At 40.4% G+C, this 22,324-nt stretch overlaps 1 protein-coding gene across 1 annotated transcript in view; it reads right to left on the reverse strand.

Annotated features, from left to right (window-relative positions):
- si:dkey-215k6.1 (transmembrane protein 132D) overlaps positions 1-22,324 on the reverse strand; it is a 685,562-nt gene that overhangs the window by 499,261 nt on the left and 163,977 nt on the right. The window contains 1 exon segment of the mRNA XM_034170963.1: positions 1-78. This exon segment is cut by the window's left edge and continues 63 nt beyond it. Coding sequence (XP_034026854.1) covers positions 1-78 — 78 coding nt within the window.

Genomic DNA, 22,324 nt, shown 5'->3' on the forward strand with positions numbered 1-22,324 from the left:
ATTTCCTGTTTGATCTCCCACTCAACCAAGTTGCTGGGTTTCACAGCAAGGAAGTTGATGCCTGACTGGAACCACACCCTGCAGAGGATAGTGAGATGGAATTGAAGAAACAGAAACAGCAGGTGAGGGGGGGAAAGAGGAACAGGGTGACAAGGAAAAGAGAAGGTGGTTAAAAACAGTCAACAAGCACATCATAAACAACGGGGGGGGGGGGGGGGTGTCACATTGACAGATTGGGGGGATTTGCTTAAAATTGAATTTGCTTTGCTTGGAATTTCCCTGCCCTGATTTTCTTTAATCCCTGGTAGGAGATGTACGGTCTTTGCAGAAAATGTCTTTTGAAATTGATTCACACAGTATGGCGCTGCCTCCCACTGCGTATTTTTTTGGTTGGAAAAGACAAAGGCATGACAGCAGAAAGCGCACAAAAGTCACACCTTTTCCATTGGAAAAAGTGCTGCTTGGAGAATACACTGTATACATGATGAGACCAGGATTAAACTAAAGGCCCCGTCACACGGAAAATATTGCCATTATCCGACGCAGTCGGGAGGAAAAGGGCCGTGGCCCAAAGGGATCCGGACTGCCTCATCCACACCTGCACGATGGTATCCAAAGCATGTTTAGACAGCAGGTGGATGACACACACTGCAGTCAGATGGCCAACAGCCCGATCTGCAGCAGTCTGCAGGGCAGACCTGAGCGCTGTTGTCCTCACGCGCACCCGAGTGCGTGGCACAAACGTGGGGCTGTAATTATCACTCAGCTGTGTGTGTGTGTGTGTGTGTGTGCGCATAACACTGCCTGGGCCACTAAGCACACGCGTGGGGCACACGTGGACAGCTTTGCTCCAAAGTTTTCTGGCAGTTGGGCCATACAGTCCCTCAGATGGAGCCTTTCCAGGGAACTTTATTTTTTCTTGTTTGCACACTTGAGCAGCAAAACGCAGCTCTGGACACCGCAATGGTTGGATTATCACATGGAATTTTTTTTTTTCTTTTGGGTGAGAGGATTCTAACCGCAGGCTGCTGTCCAGGCCTCATGTCCTCATCTGTGAAACACCCCTGGACCGCTGTTGGAGGTAAGATGCGTGTTTATTAATGGTGTAACAGCCTGCCACAAGCTCCATGTGATATCTCCTCCAGAGTCAGAAGGTGGACATTTATTACAACGCATGAGTTCCGTCTGACTGAGCCTGACACAATGATGCGTAACTGCACAGCATGGAGAGGTGCAGCTGCCCATGTTATGATGAAGACAATAGTTCACATTATTTACATCGCCCATGGGAAGGAATGGACACACAGCAGCACATGCAGCTTTCGGTTTAGCCGCTGTTGACATGATAAGATGAAGCGTGTCACATACATTTCAACAGTTCCTTTGCACTCCATAATAAAGGACACTCATATGTGCTCAAATCATTTCGGACCACGCTTTGCCGCCATCAGGATATGTAAATTGTGGTTAGATGTTCCTCAGACTACTCATGGACCAGGGTCACATAGGTGTCCCATCTCGACCGCACCCGGAGAATTATGAACATGTGCTGCACACTCGGAGCAGATTTTGGCCAAGTGTGTCGACTTCCGCAGATGGCTCTCAGAATGTTTTGGAACTGAAATCCTACACCTTTCGGATGTGTGCCAATTCATAAGTCTGACGCCACTCTGCGTGATTCTGGCTATGTGTGACGGGGGTATACGAGGTCTATTAGAAAAGAAACCGACAGTTTTATTTAAAAAAAAAACTATATGGATTTGAATCACGTGTGATTACATCAGCCAAGCTTGAACCCTCGTGCGCATGCGTGAGTTTTTTCACACCTGTCGGTGACGTCATTCACCTGTGAGCACGCCTTGTGGAAGGAGTGGTCCAGCCCCCTCATTGGATTTTCATTGTCTGAGAAGTTGCTGAGAGACTGGCGCTATGCTTGATCAAAATTTTTTAAGAAACTGTGAGGCACATCCGAGTGCACACCATTCGAGAAATTCAGCTGGTTTTCTGTGAAAATTTTAACGGCTGATGAGAGATTTTGGATTGTTTCTATCGCTGTAAGGACTTCGCACGGAGCAGGACGTCGCACAGTGCTCCGAGGCGACGTTGTCATCCTGTTTCAAGCTGAAAACCTCCAAATTTAAGCCTCTGTTGACCCAGGACATCGTGAGAGAACAGAGAACTTTCAGAAGAGGTTGGAATCAGCAGTTTATCCGGACATTCCACTGTTAAAGGAGATTTTTTTAATGAAAGACATGCGGACGGATTGGCCCGTCGGCTCACAGCCGGCGCAGCGCGCCCACCACAGGAGAAACACCTCCATTGGAAGCCTTAAAGACAAGTTGGAACATGCCCTGCTGTTAAACAATTTATCAGATACTCACTCAACTGAAAGCCACCAAAAGCCGCCTGGATTTTACAAATGGTTATCAACACGGAGGTGTTTTTCCTGTGGCGAATGACGTCACCGACAGGCGTGAAAAAACTCTCACATGCCCACGAGGGTTCAAGCTTGGCTGATGTAATCATAAGTGATTCAAATACATATGTTTTTTTTTTTTAAATAATAAGGTCGGATACTTTTCTAACAGACCTCGTAAATATGCAAAATCTGTTTTTGCCACAGTCGCAAGACAACACTGCCAGCAGCTGAATTTCAGATACAATTTCACTATTTCTTCCATGAAGGAGGGAGACTGATGTAATTTAAAGGTATTGTTTTGTTTAAATAAGAAGCCTCTCTTCTTTTGTTGTTGTTTCCAAAACCTGTATGTACTCACACTCCACAGTATAAAGTGGGTAAGACTTTATATTAACTGCATGCTGTAAAGCATTAGTAAAACATTTATAAAGTGTAAGTAAATGCTTAAATAACTACTTATAAAACATTTACAAAGCTTTTTTATTAGCTACTCATTGGTAAGAACATAGATAGCTTAATAATTATTAATAACAAAATATGTAATGTCTTTGTAAAACATTTATAAATGATTTATAATTCTCTATAAATCATTTGAGAAAAGCTGATCATTAATAGTTCATCATTTACAAACATAAAATGAGAGACTATTCATTAGTGATAAAAATACTTTACAAATCATATTTTTATTGTCACAAATTAAGCATTCTTTTTATTAGCTACTCATTGGTGAGAACATAAATAGATAGCTTAATAATTATTAATAACAAAATATGTAATGTCTTTATAAAACATTTATAGATGACTTTTTATTTCTCTATAAACCATTTAAGAATCCCACAATAACGACTTCTCTCTGCACCTATTATTTATTCATCACATTCCTCTTCTGTTCTATTAGCTGCTACCTGCTCTCTGCTCTCTAATTCTTTCCTCTTTTCATTTTTACCTCTCTCAAATAATGTACCTCCAGTTAAGGAGGTCCTCATATTGAGCATTTTTCCCAGTACCATCTTTTTAATTTTTATTATTAATATTATTATTTTATTTTTATTTAATTCAATTTCTTAATTTTAATTTTTAGCACCCAATCATTTATTTATTTTATGTTTTATTAAGTTTCTTAATTTTAAGCACCCAATCGTTTTTTAGGAATATAAACCTATTGTTTTTTCAAACCAAATTAGATGTGATTTTACTTACCTCTGTGACAAATGGCCGCAACTCCAAGTGCAAATGATACTATATCGCCAAGAGATGGCAGCAACTCACACAATTGTTCAACCAATTAAAATGATGAGGAAGATGTCCTACGACACTACCTGTTTTTGATCTCATTGACGACAAATGGCCGAGGAGAAAGATTAAAATGCAAAACTGGTTTTAACCGTTTTTCAGACCATATGGACTAATGTTGCTTAATCCCTGGCGTTCTCACACACACTTCCAGTGGATACCTCACCAAAAATGATGGTTAATCGGCTATGCGCGTAAGTGTTAGTGAAAGCCAGGCTAAAGCTGCATTGGCTAACCATTGTCATACCAAATCTAACTGCTAAAAGTATTCTAATGCTGTGTTCACACCCTGTAATCCCTATGGAAGGATGCGTTTTGGTACCAACCTGCGCGACGCGATGGACATGAATGAAGCAACATGAATGAAGCGATTTTGAGTGATTGGCGCGTTTGTGGCACGATATTGCGTCGGGTCACATCGAGTTGCCCTCCTCCCCAAGTTGAAAAATCTGAACTTTTTTGTCTTGTCGCGCCGTGTTGACCAATCAGGGACTGAATATGTAGTGACATGGAGATGTCTGGAGTTTGACTGAGTTGGATGTGAACATGTCCTGTCTCAGGTAGCCAGCCTGTGAGCAGGACCTATGTCCCTTTTGTCCTTTATTTCACAATTATGACAGAGTTTTTGGATCGAGCAGCACCCCACCAGCAGGGGGAGCGTGAGTGCACGAGTGAATCGTCCGTGAAGATTATTTTATTAATTAACTACACAGATGTATAATAAAGCAAATGGTGACTGGTTTCTAAACACAATTATGACAGAGCTATTTGGGGAAGAGCGAGGAGCAACCCCAGAGCAAGCAGCGGAGGTTTTTTTTTAAGGGCACATGCGAGCGAATCATCCCTGGAGATTATTTTATTAATTACCTACACAGATGTATCATAAAACAAATGGTGAGTGATTTCTAAACACAATTATGACAGTTTTTTTGGGGGGAAGAGCAAGCAGCAGCCCCACAGCATGCAGCAGAATTTTTTTTTTTTCTCACGTGTGCGCATGAGCAAATCGTCCCTGAAGATTATTTTATTAATTAACTACACAGATGTATAATAAAGCAAATGGTGACTGGCTTCTAAACACAAGTATGACAGAGTTTTTTGGGGAAGAGCGAGCAGCAGCCCCACAGTAAGCAGCGGAGGTTTTTTTTTTAATTATTATTACGTGCACGTGCGAGGGAATCGTCCCTGAAGATTATTTTATTAATTAACTAAACAGATGTATAATAAAGCAAATGGTGACTGGTTTCTAGACACAGTTATGTCAGAGTTTTTTGGGGAAAGAGCAAGGAGCAGCCCCACAGCAGGGGGAGCAGAGGTTTTTTTTTACTGTTTACTTGTGCACACGTGAACGGGACAGGAGGTCCTCAAACTGGGTTCTGCAGAGGCGGAAGGAACGCTGAAAGCGGCCGTCACCCAGACTCAGCTCCTGCAGCAAATAATGATACTCCCCAAATTTGGAATGTCTCATGACGTTTGTCAGCTTTCCACAACAACTCGCTCTGTGTGATCAAGGTCCATCATGTTAACTTGACTGACAACCGGGGCCGGCGAGTGGAATGGAAGGTCCTCCTATTTGATGACGCACTGGGGCAAATTTTCGCAGCGAAAGCAGAGCAACACACCAGGCGATGGCGGTGGGTCCATTGGCACGCGACCAACGCGAATTTGTGGTGTATGGTCGCGCCCGGTGTGAACGAAACTTAAGGCTGAAAATCATCAAGCGGACACTTTGTTTCCATCTGAGAGGCAATCCGTTTGATCGATGTGAATTTATATTGTCGGATATAAAACCTCGTTAGTTTTTTAAGACCCGTTAGCCAATTAGCCGCTATCGCTTAGCGGCTAATGGTGACCCATTTTGAACCCATGTTTAGCTATCGGTTAGCAACTAATGGTGGTGCAATTACTGATACATTGAGCATCAACTAATGGTTTATTAATGCTTAGTAAAGTCTTAGGAATTTGTGAGGGACAAAATGTAAAGACAATAAAAATATGATTTGCAAAGTATTTTTATTACTAATGAATAGTGTCTGATTTTTTTTTGTTTGTAAATGATTAACTATTAATGATCAACTTTTCTCAAATGGTTTATAGAGAATTAAAAATAATTTATAAATGTTTTATAAAGACATGACATTTTGTTATTAATAATTATTGAGCCATCTATTTATGTTCTTACCAATGAGTAGCTAATAAAAAAAGTGTCACTTATATTCAGGGAGAGGGAGTAATTAAACAAACACACAGCTCTAAGATGAGCATGAACATACTGTTGTCATGGATACAGCTCAGAAACTTACTAATTTGATACCACTTTCACAATCACATTCTGATATGTGTCAACTGACAGGCCTTTCATATATTATGCCCCATGACCCGGGGGAGGTCTGACCAGTGTAGTCTCTTTTGAATGGGCTAATCTGTGTGGCTGTTGATGAGAAAACCTCATTAAGACCTCACTCACAACTCTGCGTAGGTTATTTGGACACACACAGGTCACAGGGTTTGGCAGCTCGTAGCTATGCAGTAGGAATCTCGGGGAAAATTTGAGAAATAGTACAGGCACAGGACTTGTTAAGTACAGGCTGCATGCCTGACTTGAGTCATTAGCCCATATAAAGCATGTCTGGCAGACCTGATCCGTGTGTGTCCAGTGAGTGAGGAGTGTGTCTGACTTGCAGTGAACCAGTGTAATAAGCCAGGAGTACATCTGATGCACGTCATCAACACGTGACAATCACTCCTGAGTAGTGTTTCAGCAAAGCCAATATCACTTCATGCCTCTCCTCAGCTTCTATAGTGATCCAACACCCTCAATCATTACAGTGGTATGTTTTAGGAGCAGGGGAAGGTTTAGAAGCTGGAAAAAGAGCGGCAGTTTCCATCATGGAGCATTCGCAGCAAAAAATTCAAAAGTGCTATGATATCACAATAAATAATTCTGGCACTTAAAAACATAGCCTTCCATTCATTTATGGAAAACATTCAAGTGAACTGCCCCATCACGTCGTTATGAAAGAAAACACCAACTAAATATTTTTTCCAGCATTTAGCAATGGTAATATGCACACTGTAAGCAGCAAAGCAGACAGTAGTGAAAGCTCAGAGTGCAGTGCTCCAGCACTCATCAACACCAAACTCACTCGTCTGATCACATCTCCTCTCTTAAAAAAAAAAAAAAAATGTGTGTCAGATTATTGAGGGGGAATCACATCAAACCACAGCCATATGCATTGCCATCATCCAGACCATCATTCCACATCAGTGCACACAGCAAAACACACTCACACCACTGTGCCATGCTGACATTTCTTTGTACTTAACTGTCTGATTTGTTGGATTCTGCCCACTATGTTCATTTACATTGTCAATGCTGTTTAATTACTTGTTTAATTGGGGGAGGTGATGGTCTAGTGGTTAAGCATTGGGTTTCAGACCAGAGGATCCTCGGTTCAAATCCCAGCCTGACCGAAAAATCACTAAGGGCCCTTGGGCAAGGTCCTTAATCCCCTCATTGTCCCTGGTGTGTAGTGAGTACCTTCTATGGCAGCACCCTCACATCGGGGTGAATGTGAGGCACTGATGTGTAAAGCGCTTTAAGCGTCTGCTGCAGGTGGAAAAGCGCTATATAAATGCAGTCCTTTTACCATTTGTGTACATTGTCAGTGTAAATGAGCATAGTCTGCAGTGTTTTTAGGATGCAGAATTGTGACCATTATTTTGACACAAGCCTCGGGCTGCGCCACTGTCCAAGTTTCTGATAGAGAAGAGAAAAAATGCCCGCTGTGGGTCTGTGCCACATTATTGTGCAGCCCTCATCACCACAGAGGTCAGTCACTGATGACATGTCCTCTCTTTAAAAAAAAAAAAGAGATTTATTGGCTGTGCTTAATTGATTGCATTTTCCTCTCGACCCAAAGTCCTTTTTTGTATGTTTTGCAGTTTGAAATTGCTGCAATGAATTCTATTTGTTCTGTGGTGCATGTATGTGAACCTATTGCACCAAGATGTGAAGTGTGTCCTGCTGTCTATATGAGTTGGGTTGGTGGGGGAGGGGCTGATGTGTATTATGGAATAAAATCCCTTCTACAATGTTACAGGCTACAAAAAATTCTTCAATATATATACCTAGTCTTGGAACTTGTGAGGCGTGTGGGTCATATGTGTTGCGTGGACACCACACATAGGGATGAAGAGTGAGATGTACTTCTGGCTTGCTTGCTGCACAAATAGCAGATGTGGAGTACTTCTATAGTACTTCTGATGCACACCACCTGTGTAGAGACTGTGCATCTTATTGTCATCACAAAGCCCCTACTAGCTGTGCTCCTGACGTAGTTCAGGTGTATGATAGGCGTACGGGGGTCATTTTTCACTAGACCCACAGACCAAAACTCTCCATGGGGAATCAACGACCTTCTACAGCGCTGCACAGAAGCAAGTCACATGCACGTGTCACACACTGTTTTGCCATTTTTCTTCATGTAGCCTGCCTGTAGCAGCATGTATGGTGTGCTATGAGTGAGGCCTAAGTAGAAGCTTTAAAAGTGGCTGGCATCAGCTCTCTCAACTGCACAGGACCTCTATCTGGCCTGTGACAAACACATGTCCCTGGCATTGTCCAGAGTCAGACACTGATCTGGTGAGCTGCTCATCAGTCTTTAACTGTTGTACAATCTATCTGTGCACTGTGTGTAGGAGGGATGTTCTTTGTCTGTTATAAGGTTGGAGTGTGAGATTTACACTCATCATCTGCCTAAAATTTGAAAAGCATGCAAAAATTCTATTATTTATAAAGGGATATAAATGAGTTACCACTTTTTCTCTTGGTAAATACATTTTTTTAAACACATTGTTTTCAATATTTTTGCCTGTAAAATGCCTGTAAATGCCTGCACACTTTACAAAATTCACAATGTGTGCACACTCTGCATGTACACACAAGGAAAACAATTTAAAAACAACCATTTATCTAAATAGCTCTGGTGGCTGCTTTCCATTTTGACACTGCACACAGACCTGCTAACTTACTACTACTACTACTACTACTAAAATAATAATAATCACGATAATAATAATAATAATAATAATAATAATAATAATAATAATAATAATAATAATAATAATAATAATGAATGAATGAATAAATGAATAAATGTATGAATGAATGAATGAATAAATTAAAAACCTACCACAGGAGTCTACTTTATCTGTGTCCCATTGCTGTGTCCAGTGAAGCACTTCAGGCTTCAGAGCATTTTCTTATTGTGTCATTAACTTTTTCTGTACCTACCACCTGTTGCCTACCAACCTTGACAGCTGCACGTGACAAGCGAGCTTAGTGGATGTAATCCCTTTTAGCAATCATTTTTTTTCAGGAAGTATTTATTGGGAATGATGTGCACCTCCCAAAAATATTCATAAATGATGCTTAATTACTATTGTAAATATGAAAACCAAAAGTGTCCTTTATTTTATTTATTTGTCTGTCTGTCTGTCTGTTTGTCAGCAGGATAACTCAAAAGGTTTTGAACGGATTTTGATGAAATTCTGTGGAGTGGTTGGAAATGACAAGAGGAACAAGTGATTAAATTTTAGTGGTGATCCGGATCACGATCCGGATCCAGGAATTTTTTAAAGGATTCTTCACCATTGCAGGATAGGGGGAATTTTGACATTCTAGTTTCTAACTCCACAAAAAAACAACGCAGAAAGGCTTGAAAAAAATTAGGGTGTAACATAGTCAAATACTCTATCAAACAACAATGTTTGGTGATGATCGGATCTGGATTCCAGATCTGGTGATCCAGAATATGCAAAAATATAGGGAAAATAGAAAATGTGTCAGTGTGAGGTGACAAATGAAGCTAGAGATGCACAACTAACACCAAATTGTAGCTGAATCTGTACTGATTCAGTAAGGTGTCATAAGATTTGATGTAGCTTCAAATGTTATGGAGCTAGATCCAGAAGAAAACCGCCATTACCGAAAAATTTTTATACAATAACTTTTGAACTAATAAAGCCATAAAAGTGATTCCAAGTTCTAGTGGTATGTTTTCATGGTCAAGGATGTCAAATATAAAGGAAAGAAAAGTGTATGTATCATAGTTTTGGTTGTAACACTGAATTGTTGAATTGTTCCAAGGAGGGAATCTCTTTAGGGTCAGTGACCCTATGGCCTTGTGTAGCACATGCAACACTTAAAAATTAGTTCTATTTCAGAATTTACTGTTATTTATTTAGAGAAGTGTTTCATAAATGTTAAAAAATTCATATATTTGCAGTTTAGTTGAATAATAAATTGAATTTTGTCTCTTATTTGTTTTTGTCTATAAGCACATGCAATATCAATATCAGTGCTCAGATGACAGTAGCTTCTTTGAAAGGTGCAAGTTGCAATAAACTGTGATGCCAAGCACTAAGGATACATGCTATCCAGTCACAGCAGATTAAACTTTTTTTTACTAGCAATCATCATTGTTAGACTTTTTTAGGTTCAGTGATTCCACGGCGTGTAGATGTTATGGCGTCAGTGACCCCCATGGCCTTAGCAGAAGTTTACACTCTCTGAGTGCTTCTAGTTTTTTTTTATGTTTTTTCCCCTTTAAATTTACCAACTGTTTTGTATTGAGAAAATTAAAAAAATCATGGTAACTTGGGAGATTGTTTGAGCCACAACTGATACAAAATGGATACAAAGCATGTGTTTTGTATCCTTTATTTTCTGGGGAAAGAAGGCTGCCTACATTGGTCACACTCCATGGAGCCTTGTTAATGGTACAGCCTAGTTGCACCACTATGATGTATGTGGCCAACAAATGTAGCTTTAGAAGTACTCAGATCCTGAACTGGGACACAACGTTTGTCATAAAGGAGAATGTCCTTATTGTCATTGTAGATACAAAATTTGTCCTCTGCATTAACCCATCATAATTACTTTTAGACACAATCCAACAACTTGGAGCAGTGGGAAGCCAGATTTCGATGCCTTGATCAGGGGCAGAGAAAGCAGTAGACCCTAATGTGTGACTTTTGTGATTGTGGGAGGAACCCGGAGTGCCCAGAGGAGACCCACACAGACACAGGGAGAACATCCAGACTCCACACAGAAAGGAAATGGGCATGGTTGGAATCAAACCCCAGCCCTTCTTGCTGAGTGCTAATCACTAATCCACTGTGCTGCAGCATATCCAAGCTCTTGACCATGACGACTGATGACAGTGTGGTTGGACATGCCCAAACAGCATCTGTGCTATGCGCTGGTGACCGTACACTATACCTCAGGCCAAACACTCCTATTACGACTATGCATTTATTTGTGATTTACAAACAAAAAAATCTGATCATCTTTAACTATTCCTTTCTTTTAAATAAAGACTATTAATAAAAATCTGCATGTTAAGGAAGCAATAATGTTTTAACTGAATTGAATCCATCAGTATTGATGGAATCATACATCAGGCCTTTTTGAACAAGTCCTTTCTCTTTGGCAAAGACATTTTGTATTTTTTCAATGCTCTTTCCTTCTTATGTACATGACTTCGACATTGCTTCGTCCAAATGTTTTTTGTTTTTTTGTTTTTTTTTGGGGGGGGGGGGCTTTTATCTGGCCAGCTGTCATCCCTCCTTCCCTTCTTTCCTTGCCTTGCTGTATCGCTCCCTCCCTCTCCCTGGCCTCCATCCTTCAATGTCAAAGTATTCTGTTGTTAATCTCTATTTTCTCTTTCTTCCCTTCTCTCTCTTTTAGGCTTTCTCTAATCCGTTCCTTTTGTTCTATTTATCACCTTGACAAGTCCCCCCTCAGTTTATTAACGGTTTAACAGCACACAAACACGTGTACACAAGCTTGTTTACTGCTTCACAAAACATCTGTGCTACACAACAAACACTAAACATGCACTCAGCTTCTAACAAACCTAATAAAAAGTCAATTTATTACTTTATTCAGTTTGTTACATCTTCATGTCTTGCCAAAAACTTCCCAAAATGCATCATTCTTCATTTTTAACACGTTGTGTGTGTGTGTGTGTGTGTGTGTGTGTGTGTGTGTGTGTGTGTGTGTGTGTGTGTGTGTGTGTGTGTGTGTGTGTGTGTGTGTGTGTGTGTGTGTGTGTGTGTGTGTGTGTGTGTGTGTGTGTAGGTGCATTACTCTTTAAACCCGTTAATGCAATCTCATGAAAAAGCTCTTTGGTGATGCAGGAGACTCCTACCCTTTTGAAAACCTCAAAAACACACTTTTATCTGCATTTGCAACTAAATATTGTGCTTACGTTTTAAAAAACTTGTCCCAAGTTCACAAGTGTTCCGTGTTTGTGTGCCATCACAAAGAAAATATACACAAAAAGTGAAATGCAGTTGCATAAAAGAGAGGCTATTGCAACTACAATAGTGTGTGTGGTGCACATGTCACAATATGTATGTACAATATGAGAGCATGAATAGTTGGTCAGAAGTGGAGGCCATATTCACCATACAGGCTTGTTTCCTTTATGACAACCACCCACACAAACAACTTGTCCATCCCTACTTCTCAAAAATATCCATCTACACTGAAAAAAGAACCAACTTTAAAAAGTTGGTTCTATTGGTAACACCTGAATTAATTAAGTTGCTTGAACTTAAGTTTGCAAGTTAACTTACAAACTTAAGTTCAAACAACTTAATTCATTTAGAAGTTACCAAATGAAGCAATTCATTTATGTTGGTTCAACTATTCTCTTTTTTTCAGTGTATCTGTTGCAGCAACAAATAATGTGCATTGATCAATCAATCAATCAACTTTTTTCTTATATAGCGCCAAATCACAACAAACAGTTGCCCCAAGGCGCTCTATATTGTAAGGCAAGGCCATACAATAATTATGAAAAACCCCAACGGTCAAAACGACCCCCTATGAGCAAGCACTTGGCTACAGTGGGAAGGAAAAACTCCCTTTTAACAGGAAGAAACCTCCAGCAGAACCAGGCTCAGGGAGGGGCAGTCTTCTGCTGAGACTGGTTGGGGCTGAGGGAAAGAACCAGGAAAAAGACATGCTGTGAAGGGGGGCAGAGATCGATCACTAATGATTAAATGCAGAGTGATGCATACGGAGCAAAAAGAGAAAGAAACAGTGCATCATGGGAACCCCCCCACAGTCTACGTCTAAAGCAGCATAACCAAGGGATGGTCCAGGGTCACCTGATCCAGCCCTAACTATAAGCTTTAGCGAAAAGGAAAGTTTTAAGCCTAATCTTAAAAGTAGAGAGGGTATCTGTCTCCCTGATCTGAATTGGGAGCTGGTTCCACAGGAGAGGAGCCTGAAAGCTGAAGGCTCTGCCTCCCATTCTACTCTTACAAACCCTAGGAACTACAAGTAAGCCTGCAGTCTGAGAGCGAAGCGCTCTAATGGGGGTAATATGGTACTACGAGGTCCCTAAGATAAGATGGGACCTGATTATTCAAAACCTTATAAGTAAGAAGAAGAATTTTAAATTCTATTCTAGAATTAACAGGAAGCCAATGAAGAGAGGCCAACACGGGTGAGATATGCTCTCTCCTGCTAGTCCCCGTCAGTACTCTAGCTGCAGCATTCTGAACCAACTGAAGGCTTTTTAGGGAACTTTTAGGACAACCTGATAATAATGAATTACAATAGTCCAGCCTAGAGGAAATAAATGCATGAATTAATTTTTCAGCATCACTCTGAGACAAGACCTTTCTGATTTTAGAGATATTGCGTAAATGCAAAAAGGCAGTCCTACATATTTGTTTAATATGCGCTTTGAATGACATATCCTGATCAAAAATGACTCCAAGATTTCTCACAGTATTACTAGAGATCAGGGAAATGCCATCCAGAGTAACGATCTGGTTAGACACCATGCTTCTAAGATTTGTGGGGCCAAGTACAATAACTTCAGTTTTATCTGAGTTTAAAAGCAGGAAATTAGAGGTCATCCATGTCTTTATGTCTGTAAGACAATCCTGCAGTTTAGCTAATTGGTGTGTATCCTCTGGCTTCATGGATAGATAAAGCTGGGTATCATCTGCGTAACAATGAAAATTTAAGCAATACCGTCTAATAATACTGCCTAAGGGAAGCATGTATAAAGTGAATAAAATTGGTCCTAGCACAGAACCTTGTGGAACTCCATAATTAACTTTAGTCTGTGAAGAAGATTCCCCATTTACATGAACAAACTGTAATCTATTAGACAAATATGATTCAAACCACCGCAGCGCAGTGCCTTTAATACCTATGACATGCTCTAATCTCTGTAATAAAATTTTATGGTCAACAGTATCAAAAGCAGCACTGAGGTCCAACAAAACAAGCAAACTGTTTGTTTGAAACAAGGTAATTCTAGTCGTACCCAAAGATCTTCCAAAGAGATCAAGTACAAGAGACATCTCCACATGACCTCAGATCACTACTTAGTATTTGGGTAGTGTAGCATCAGCACTGATGCATCATAATATTGACATTGCACTATTCAGTATTAATGTGTCTTCTTTTGAACTTTCACCTTTGAACTCTAATCATTGCTTTAGGTCACTAATTCACAATCAATTTAATTCCATTTCAGTTCAATTCATTTCATTTATATAGCACCAAATCACAACAAAGCTGCCTCAAGGCGCTTCACACAAGTAAGGTATAACCTTACCAACCCCTACAGTAAGCACACAGGTGACTGTGGTAAGGAAAAACTCCCTCTGACGATACTGAGGAAGAAATCTCAAGCAGACCGACACACTTGACAATACAAATATGCAGGAAATTTTGGGAGTCCATGCTGGTGTCCAGGACGGAAGGCTGGCTTGGAGGGGGGGGGGTTCCACAGATCCCCTCTATTTCATGACCATTGCAGATGAAGACACCCACTCCCCACTTTTGGATGGAGCCACACCTTCGACATAGAGAACAAACAGAATCACATGGCAAAAAGACAACAAATACAGTATAATTTGTCAGAATTAAGCAACAAGAAAAACTGAAGAAACACTAAGGTGATCGCCGGCCACTAGCCCTAAACTTCACTAAAAGACCCAGACTTTTGATAAAGCTGAGGCCACAACCTGCTCTGTTTAAAAATAAATGAATTTCAAAGGGTAGAAAGCATAGTACCATACTATGCCAGTATGCTAGCCATACAAAAGGGAAAATAAGCACGTCTTAAGTCTGGACTTGAAAGTCTTTAGAGAATGTGACTGTTTTATTGATGCAGGGAGATCATTTCACAGAACCCTGGCCAGTACATAGGGTTTAATTAACTCTGCTAAGTAAGGAGGTGCCAGTCCGTGAACAATTTTATAAGTTAATAACAGAACCTTAAAATCTGATCTCACAGAGACAGGAAGACAGTGAAGAGATGCCAAAATGTGGTCAAACATCCAAATCTCCCAACCATATATTAAGACAGAACACACCAGGACGTGGATCTTCATTTTCCTGTAAAGGCATTAGCATTGCCAAACACCTCTGTCCAACATCTTCTCAACTCCATAAGAATTTTCCAGGCATCTCTCAATCTTAAAGGCAGAGGACCATCCATCCATCCATCCATCCATCCATCCATCCATCCATCCATCCATCCATCCATCCATCCATCCATCCATTTTCTTCCGCTTTATCCGGAGTCGGGTCGCGGGGGCAGCAGCTCAAGCAAAGCCCCCCAGACCTCCCGATCCACACACACCTCCCCCAGCTCCTCCGGGGGAACCCCAAGGCGTTCCCAAGCCAGCCGAGAGATGTAGTCCCTCCAGCATGTCCTGGGTCTTCCCCAGGGTCTCCTCCCGATGGGATGTGCCCGGAACACCTCTCCAGCGAGGCGTCCAGGGGGCATCCGGAAAAGATGCCTGAGCCACCTCAACTGACTCCTTTCGACATGGAGGAGCAGCGGCTCGACTCCGAGCTCCTCCAGAGTGACCGAGCTCCTCACCCTATCTCTAAGGGAGCGCCCAGCCACCCTGCAGAGGAAACTCATCTTGGCCGCTTGTACTCGCGATCTCGTTCTTTTGGTCATGAGCTGAATCTCATGACCATAGGTGAGGATTGGAACGTAGATTGATCGGTAAATCGAGAGCTTTGCCCCCCTACTCAGCTCTCTCTTCACCACGACGGTCCGATACAGCGACCGCATCACTGCAGATGCTGCACCGATCCGTCTATCGATCTCACGCTCCATCCGTCCCTCACTCGTGAACAAGACCCCGAGATACTTAAACTCCTCCACTTGAGGCAACAACACTCCACCGACCTGAAGAGGGCAAAGCACCTTTTTTCCGGTCGAGAACCATGGCCTCAGATTTGGAGGTGCTGATTTTCATCCCGGACGCTTCACACTCGGCTGCAAACCACCCCAGTGCACGCTGAATGAATGTCACTGCTGAGGTAAGTGAATATCTCTACAAGTTAACTGCTTTCACTGCATACAGATACACGTCTGATGGCTAAGTCCAGGAATCCAGTCAATGACAGGCTGGATCTTAGTTTTGATGAGATTTGTTACTCGGCGACTCAAATGCTGCAATCAGGGTATCCATTGAGTTTACATAAATTACAGCATTGTCCACAACATCAAACTCAGTAAACCTTTCCTCGCAAACAATGGCACTGAAGCAGCTACTTTCCACAACCCTACCTAAGTTGGATAGCCCAGGTGGGTAGGATTGGGTATGTCTTCACAATTTCAGCAGTCCCACTACATACACTTGTGATGGCTCAGTCCATGAATAACAGGTTGCAAAGTAAAACCTCCTTTGTAACTGACCAGATGATTTCTACATAAAAATAATACATAGAAATACATAAAAAAAATTAAATAAATAAACTCTTTGTACTCGTGCTACACTATGGATCCAGCTCTCTTGCAAAAATGTCTACATTGTTGAAGAGTAGGACAGAGTTAAATGGGAGCAGCAAGAATGAGGAGACAGACAAACAGGGCTTTTAAGATAAATCACATCAAAGGAAATTTACTGCAGCAAGACACTGACAATGAAAGTATGTAAAGCACTGTTGTGAGCCAGCAGTGATGTAACAGGGTGAATTGTACAGCAGCAATGTGTGTATATAAAATGTACATTAGTTATTGCTATAAGAGCAACATTATTTCATTTTTATTCATTTTAGTTCATATCTGACAGGTTGGGCCTCCGAGTCAGTATGTGGAACCTTAATTTGAGTCCATACCCCTACATTCAGGTTATAGTGTGACACTGCCCTCTATCACTAGATTTTTCACACCTTTACCTCTTCTCATTTGTTTGATCTCCGTGGTAGAGGTAAGCGCTATTGCATTTGGCGGGAATTTCTGTTTTAGCCTCTGCTAATGTATTGTATTTTTAAGTTTGCTGGCTAGCTTAGACTTGTTATGAAGTGCCTACAATATACTAAAACGTATGTCTGTCATTTAATTTGTGTATGGCCTTGTATGGCAGCACCCTGACATCAGGGTGAATGTGAGGCATTATTGTAAAGCGCTTTGAGATGGAGAAGCGATATAAATGCAGTCCATTTACCAATTTGTGTAGTGCCATGTTTTCATGGAAGTCGCTAACCTAACCAGAAGATTTTTTTTTTTGTATTCACGTTGCTTTCGTCTGGTATGTTATATTCTGTTTAAATGATGCAGTTTATTATTTCTGTGCCTTCCCTTTTGTTATTGATCTCCATGGGAGAGGGGCATGTTTTTCTGGAAGATACTGACTGGAGGATTTTTGTTTTTTGTACTCACGATGCTTTCGTCAGAAGCTATAAAGATTAAACTGAGACAGCCTCTAAAGATACACAACAGTCCGGCACAACCGGTCACAGAGAGAAGATATTAATACAATAACATAGTGAACCACAGCAAAGTAAAGTGGTGGGGAAAATGAAATATCACTTTTCATAATCAGGTGTCCATCTATGTTGCACAGAGGCCATTTTAAAATAATGTAATACATGGTGAGCACAAAGACACTCCTTGATTTCATGTAGCTATAACATCAAAACATATCGGGATACATTTATGAATATGATGACAGCAGATACATTAACTCAAAAATGTTCTTTTCTCATCCGCAGAATTTCTGTGCAGCTCTTGATCATGGCAGATATGCTGCAGACAGTCTGGACCAAGCTAGTGCTACCCACCTGTTACTCAGCAAACATCGATGTGATAATGTGGGGTAAAGTTTTGTCATTTGTAATTTTTTTCTTTTTTTTTTTAGCAAAATCAAATTTTGAGCTTCGATGCAGTAGATTCATATGTTTGGAATCAATGGATGCCCAATTTGCAGTGTTGGAGAAGATGAGTGAAGGGTCTGATTGTTTGGGTTTGCAGTGGCCTTGGATCAAGACTAAGGGCCTCTACACACGGAGATTAGTTTAGGCCAACAGTATCCGCGAACGTTTTGTACACTGTTAAACCGAACACTCCATTTTAATACAATAATTAAGTTAATGTAACTCAAACTTTGAAAAAGTTATACTCACTCATCTCCATTATTTAAACTAACTCAAAAATGAATTGTTGTCATAACAACTCAGTTCCTTTAAGTGCATTTAAAATTTGGGGGCATTTAAGTTTTGGTGATGTGTTTCCATTGCATTTCATTCACTCATTTTAATTAAGTTTATACCATTATGAAAAAGTTCTGTTCATGGACTGCCATTCAGCATTTTTCATTCTGTTGCAGCCCTTTTATGTTTTTTTTTTTTTTAGAAAGCAGATTACTGTCAACAAGTAAACCAAAGAATGCATCCAAAAATTTTATCCAAAATACAATGCAAATTTTTTTAGGCAGAAATTTGTCACTTTTTAATTGAAAAACATGAACTAGATTTATGTAAGTTTAATTAACTATAAATTGTTAAGGTACTAAAACTTTAACAATTAAATTTTGGAAAATGATTTCATTTAAGTTGGCAAACTCAAATGTTGAAGGCAGTCGGTTTCCTCAAATGGTTTGAGTTCAACTAACTCATTGGGCTTTACAGTGTATCATATCGATGTTTCGCCCAAACACAACCCTGTTTACAGAGTCCAAAAATGCTTCTTTTTGAAAAGGGGTCCCAGAGTGGATAAATCTTAAAACGACACCTTTGTGTTTTAATGTGGACAACCAATGTGCAACGTTTGTGAAATGATGATGTCATCACCCCACCTTTCTAAGTTCAGCCTGAACCCTGGCCAACAGACATCACATCTTTCTCTATCAGGTGTCTCAGATACTGCGGCTGAAACATGTCCATTATATTGGCGTATTTGGATTGGCATGATATCCAGTCAACATTCTCTTGTAGTTTAGTCACTTTGTAATCCAGTGTGACTCAAAGCAGAAGTATGACTCCGAAGTTTAACTCCACATCTTCTCTGTTACTTCTCTATGTAGGAGTGCTACAGCGGCACGTTACAGCGCCTGGTCCATACAGTATACCACACCATTTTCAGTTGTTTTCAGTGGTTTTGTGTGTGTTTTGCAGATATTTCTTGAAATGGTGCCATGTTTACAGAACACTTTTTTGAAAACTGCAAAGAAAAAGATCTTGTAGGGAGAGTTCCATTTCTATGTGGATAAGGCATAAAAGCCAGAATTTCTATGACTTCTTGGACTCAACTCTTAGAAGTGTAGCTGTGTGCAGTGAACATGCCAAATGAAAGTGAAGGTGCGTGTCCAGAGATTTTCTTATCTTTGGAGTGGCATTCATGTCTCTGGGTCCTCACCCTTTGAGATTGAAATATGATTCAGAAGAGCTTATGGAATCATAGTTACTCGACAGAGGTGTCGGACGATGAAAGTACAGGGGTTTAAGCTATTTGCATTATGAGGGAACATCAACTATGACAATATGGTTATGCAGCATGGTTCTCTGAGAACAATCTAGCATGCACATGCCTCAGTGGTGAAGACCCCAGCAAATGAAAACACAAATGTAGACAGCCACTTATCACCTGGTTACAGCAGGTTGAGATGGCTGGTTTTGGGAGGTGGGGATAGACCAGAGGTATGCCTGTGTGGTTGCCAATGTGGACCCAGGGCAGTTCAGTATTGTCGTGGATGTGGCAAACTGGCACGTTTCCAGACCTTACATAACCCGACCTATTGTCACTTTGATTGAACGAGAAGCATAAACAAGTTTTCAATCAGTGTGTGCTGCTTTTTGTGATAATTTCCACCGAGAATACAGACTTAGTGTTTGTGAGCACAGGTTGAGTGAGTTTACCAGCGTGCACAAGAGGAAATACACAAGTTATATGTGCACAAAAATTCACACATGCCGGAACACAGTTATCCTTCTGCTTCGTGTGTGTGTGTGTGTGTGTGTGTGTGTGTGTGTGTGTGTGTGTGTGTGTGTGTGTGTGTGTGTGTGTGTGTGTGTGTGTGTGTGATGCAGGATGATTGACAAGACTTTGTCCCTAAGCTACTTCTGTCATATCCGCGTACCACGGCAGAGGCTGATGAGTGTCTGTCTTTCTTTCTGTCTTGTTTGTTTTTTAGGTAATGCAGCCAAGCTCAGTTTCTTCTATATTGTTGTCTTTATTACATCCTCCTTATTTATTTGTTTATTTATTCAGTTTAATTTTTTTGTCAACACGATTTCTCTGTCAAAATTAGATGTCATCAGAACTTTAGTACTTATTTAAATGCTGTCTTTGCTTCCTCATTTCTAATTTTCAATTAAAAATGCTTGAATCCATGGTGGCAGATAGCGGCCACAACACATCTAAATTAAGACACCACCAGCAAATGCAGCAAATATTAACAAATTCAAAAAACACCTGCATAAATTCAACAAATAGTTGCACCAAAAAAAATCTTGCAAATTAAAAAGCACTTGCAACTACAACAAATGCAAATATAACACAGAGCACATGTAACAATTTAATTCGACAAAGCCTCTGCTGCAAATTCAGATGCAAGTACTAAGAACTAAGAAGATGGAAGTACTAAGAACACAAACAGAAACTGCTGCCTGGAGTAACTAAATAGTATTATAAACTTCACTGTACGGCAAATAAAATAACATGTGAGAATACAGCTAGTGTGAGAATAAAATTACCCATCCATCTTCTACACCCACTTCCAATTAAGGTGAGTGAGTGAGTGAGTGAGTGAGTATACATTAGCAGGGGTGGTGGACAAGTGGTTAGTGTGTCAGTTACCGGTTCGGGCTCCAGGTCCAAACCCCACCCCTACCCATTTCTCATGTAATGTGGAGTTAAAATGGATGGATGAGTTATACATTAGCTGTCGTCCTCACTGTTATTCTGACTGCCCCACAAAGTACAAACAAGTGAAGTTCTAAGTAGAATAAATTTTATACCCTCTCTTTACTCAAGAGTGCAAGAAGATGATTTATTCCTTTATTCAAGACCACAGTCTTTCAGTTTGGGAGCCTGATTTATTAATTTCTCTGCTGACTAGGTACAGATAATGAGTGGCGCAAAATGATATACTGAATGATCCATCAATTAAAGTTTGTTGTTTTGTAGTACTTTAGCTGTGTTGTGAAGCATTGGAAAGTGTTTGTGTTTGGGTGTGTTGTTCACAAGACTTTTTTTCATTTGTGTTTTCTGCTTTTAACTCCTGTTGTCTTGATTTGGAAGTCTTGTGGCACCTATCAGATGCCCTATATGACTCATTTACAAAATAAATGTAAAATCTTGCCAAGTAAGCTTGACACTCATTTCTCCTATGTTCCCTCATTATTGCTGAAGAGTTCATCACCAGAGTCTGGTCATGTTGAGTATGTCCATCCATTTTCTAGTCCTCTCTTGCTCATTTTTTTTTTTCCTTTTTTCACACTGGCGTTTATGTGCCAACACTTCAAAACTAGCTTTCAAAGAAGCAAAAATAAAGAGCAAGCAGAGGAAAAACAGCAACAGGGGATTGCAGTATGCCAAACAGCGACACTGTGACTAACATTTCCCTTGGGTCTTTTAAATTATGAGTCTAACTTCAGAACAACAACAACAACAACAACAAAAAACACATTTAACATTCCTTTCACTGTGATGGTGGTTCATTTTTTCCTGTTCTGTGCTATTTTTTAGTCTCACTCGGTCACTCTGACTTACAGAAATTGGAGCTCAGCATCTGTTGGATTTCCATGTTTATATTTGTTGCATATGATCAATATGTATCCAAATAATTTTCTTATGTTCCTAGTTTAGATAAAGAAGACATTTGAGTTGTTTGCACACATTCTGATCATGTGCAACCAATGTACTCATTCAAATCATGTTTCCTTTTTTCAGTGTTGAACTGCCTTAGGTCATGGTTGGCAACCACTCACCCACTCAAACACTGTTCCATCTTCACCTCCCAAAATTTGCTATAGGGCTGTTGCAGCCAGGTGATACATGTGCATCCTCTTGGCCTTTTCCAATTTCTTTCTTTCTTTAACACTGAGGCAGCTGTGTGGTGAATTGTTCCCAGAGAAATGTGCCACATGACCATAATGTCACAGCTGGCATTCCATCACAATGCAAGTAGAATGCCCAATCTGTGTCTTCCTAAGTATCCGTTCAACTAACAAACTTTTTCCTGAGTTTTATCCTGAACATTCTTCTAAAAGACCTAGAAACAAAGACATCCAATCATTGCTTTAGGTTGCTGGTTAGCCTAAAGATTCTA

The sequence above is a fragment of the Thalassophryne amazonica genome, chromosome 5, assembly GCF_902500255.1.
Source record: "Thalassophryne amazonica chromosome 5, fThaAma1.1, whole genome shotgun sequence".
In the NCBI taxonomy this organism is placed as follows: Eukaryota; Metazoa; Chordata; class Actinopteri; order Batrachoidiformes; family Batrachoididae; genus Thalassophryne; species Thalassophryne amazonica.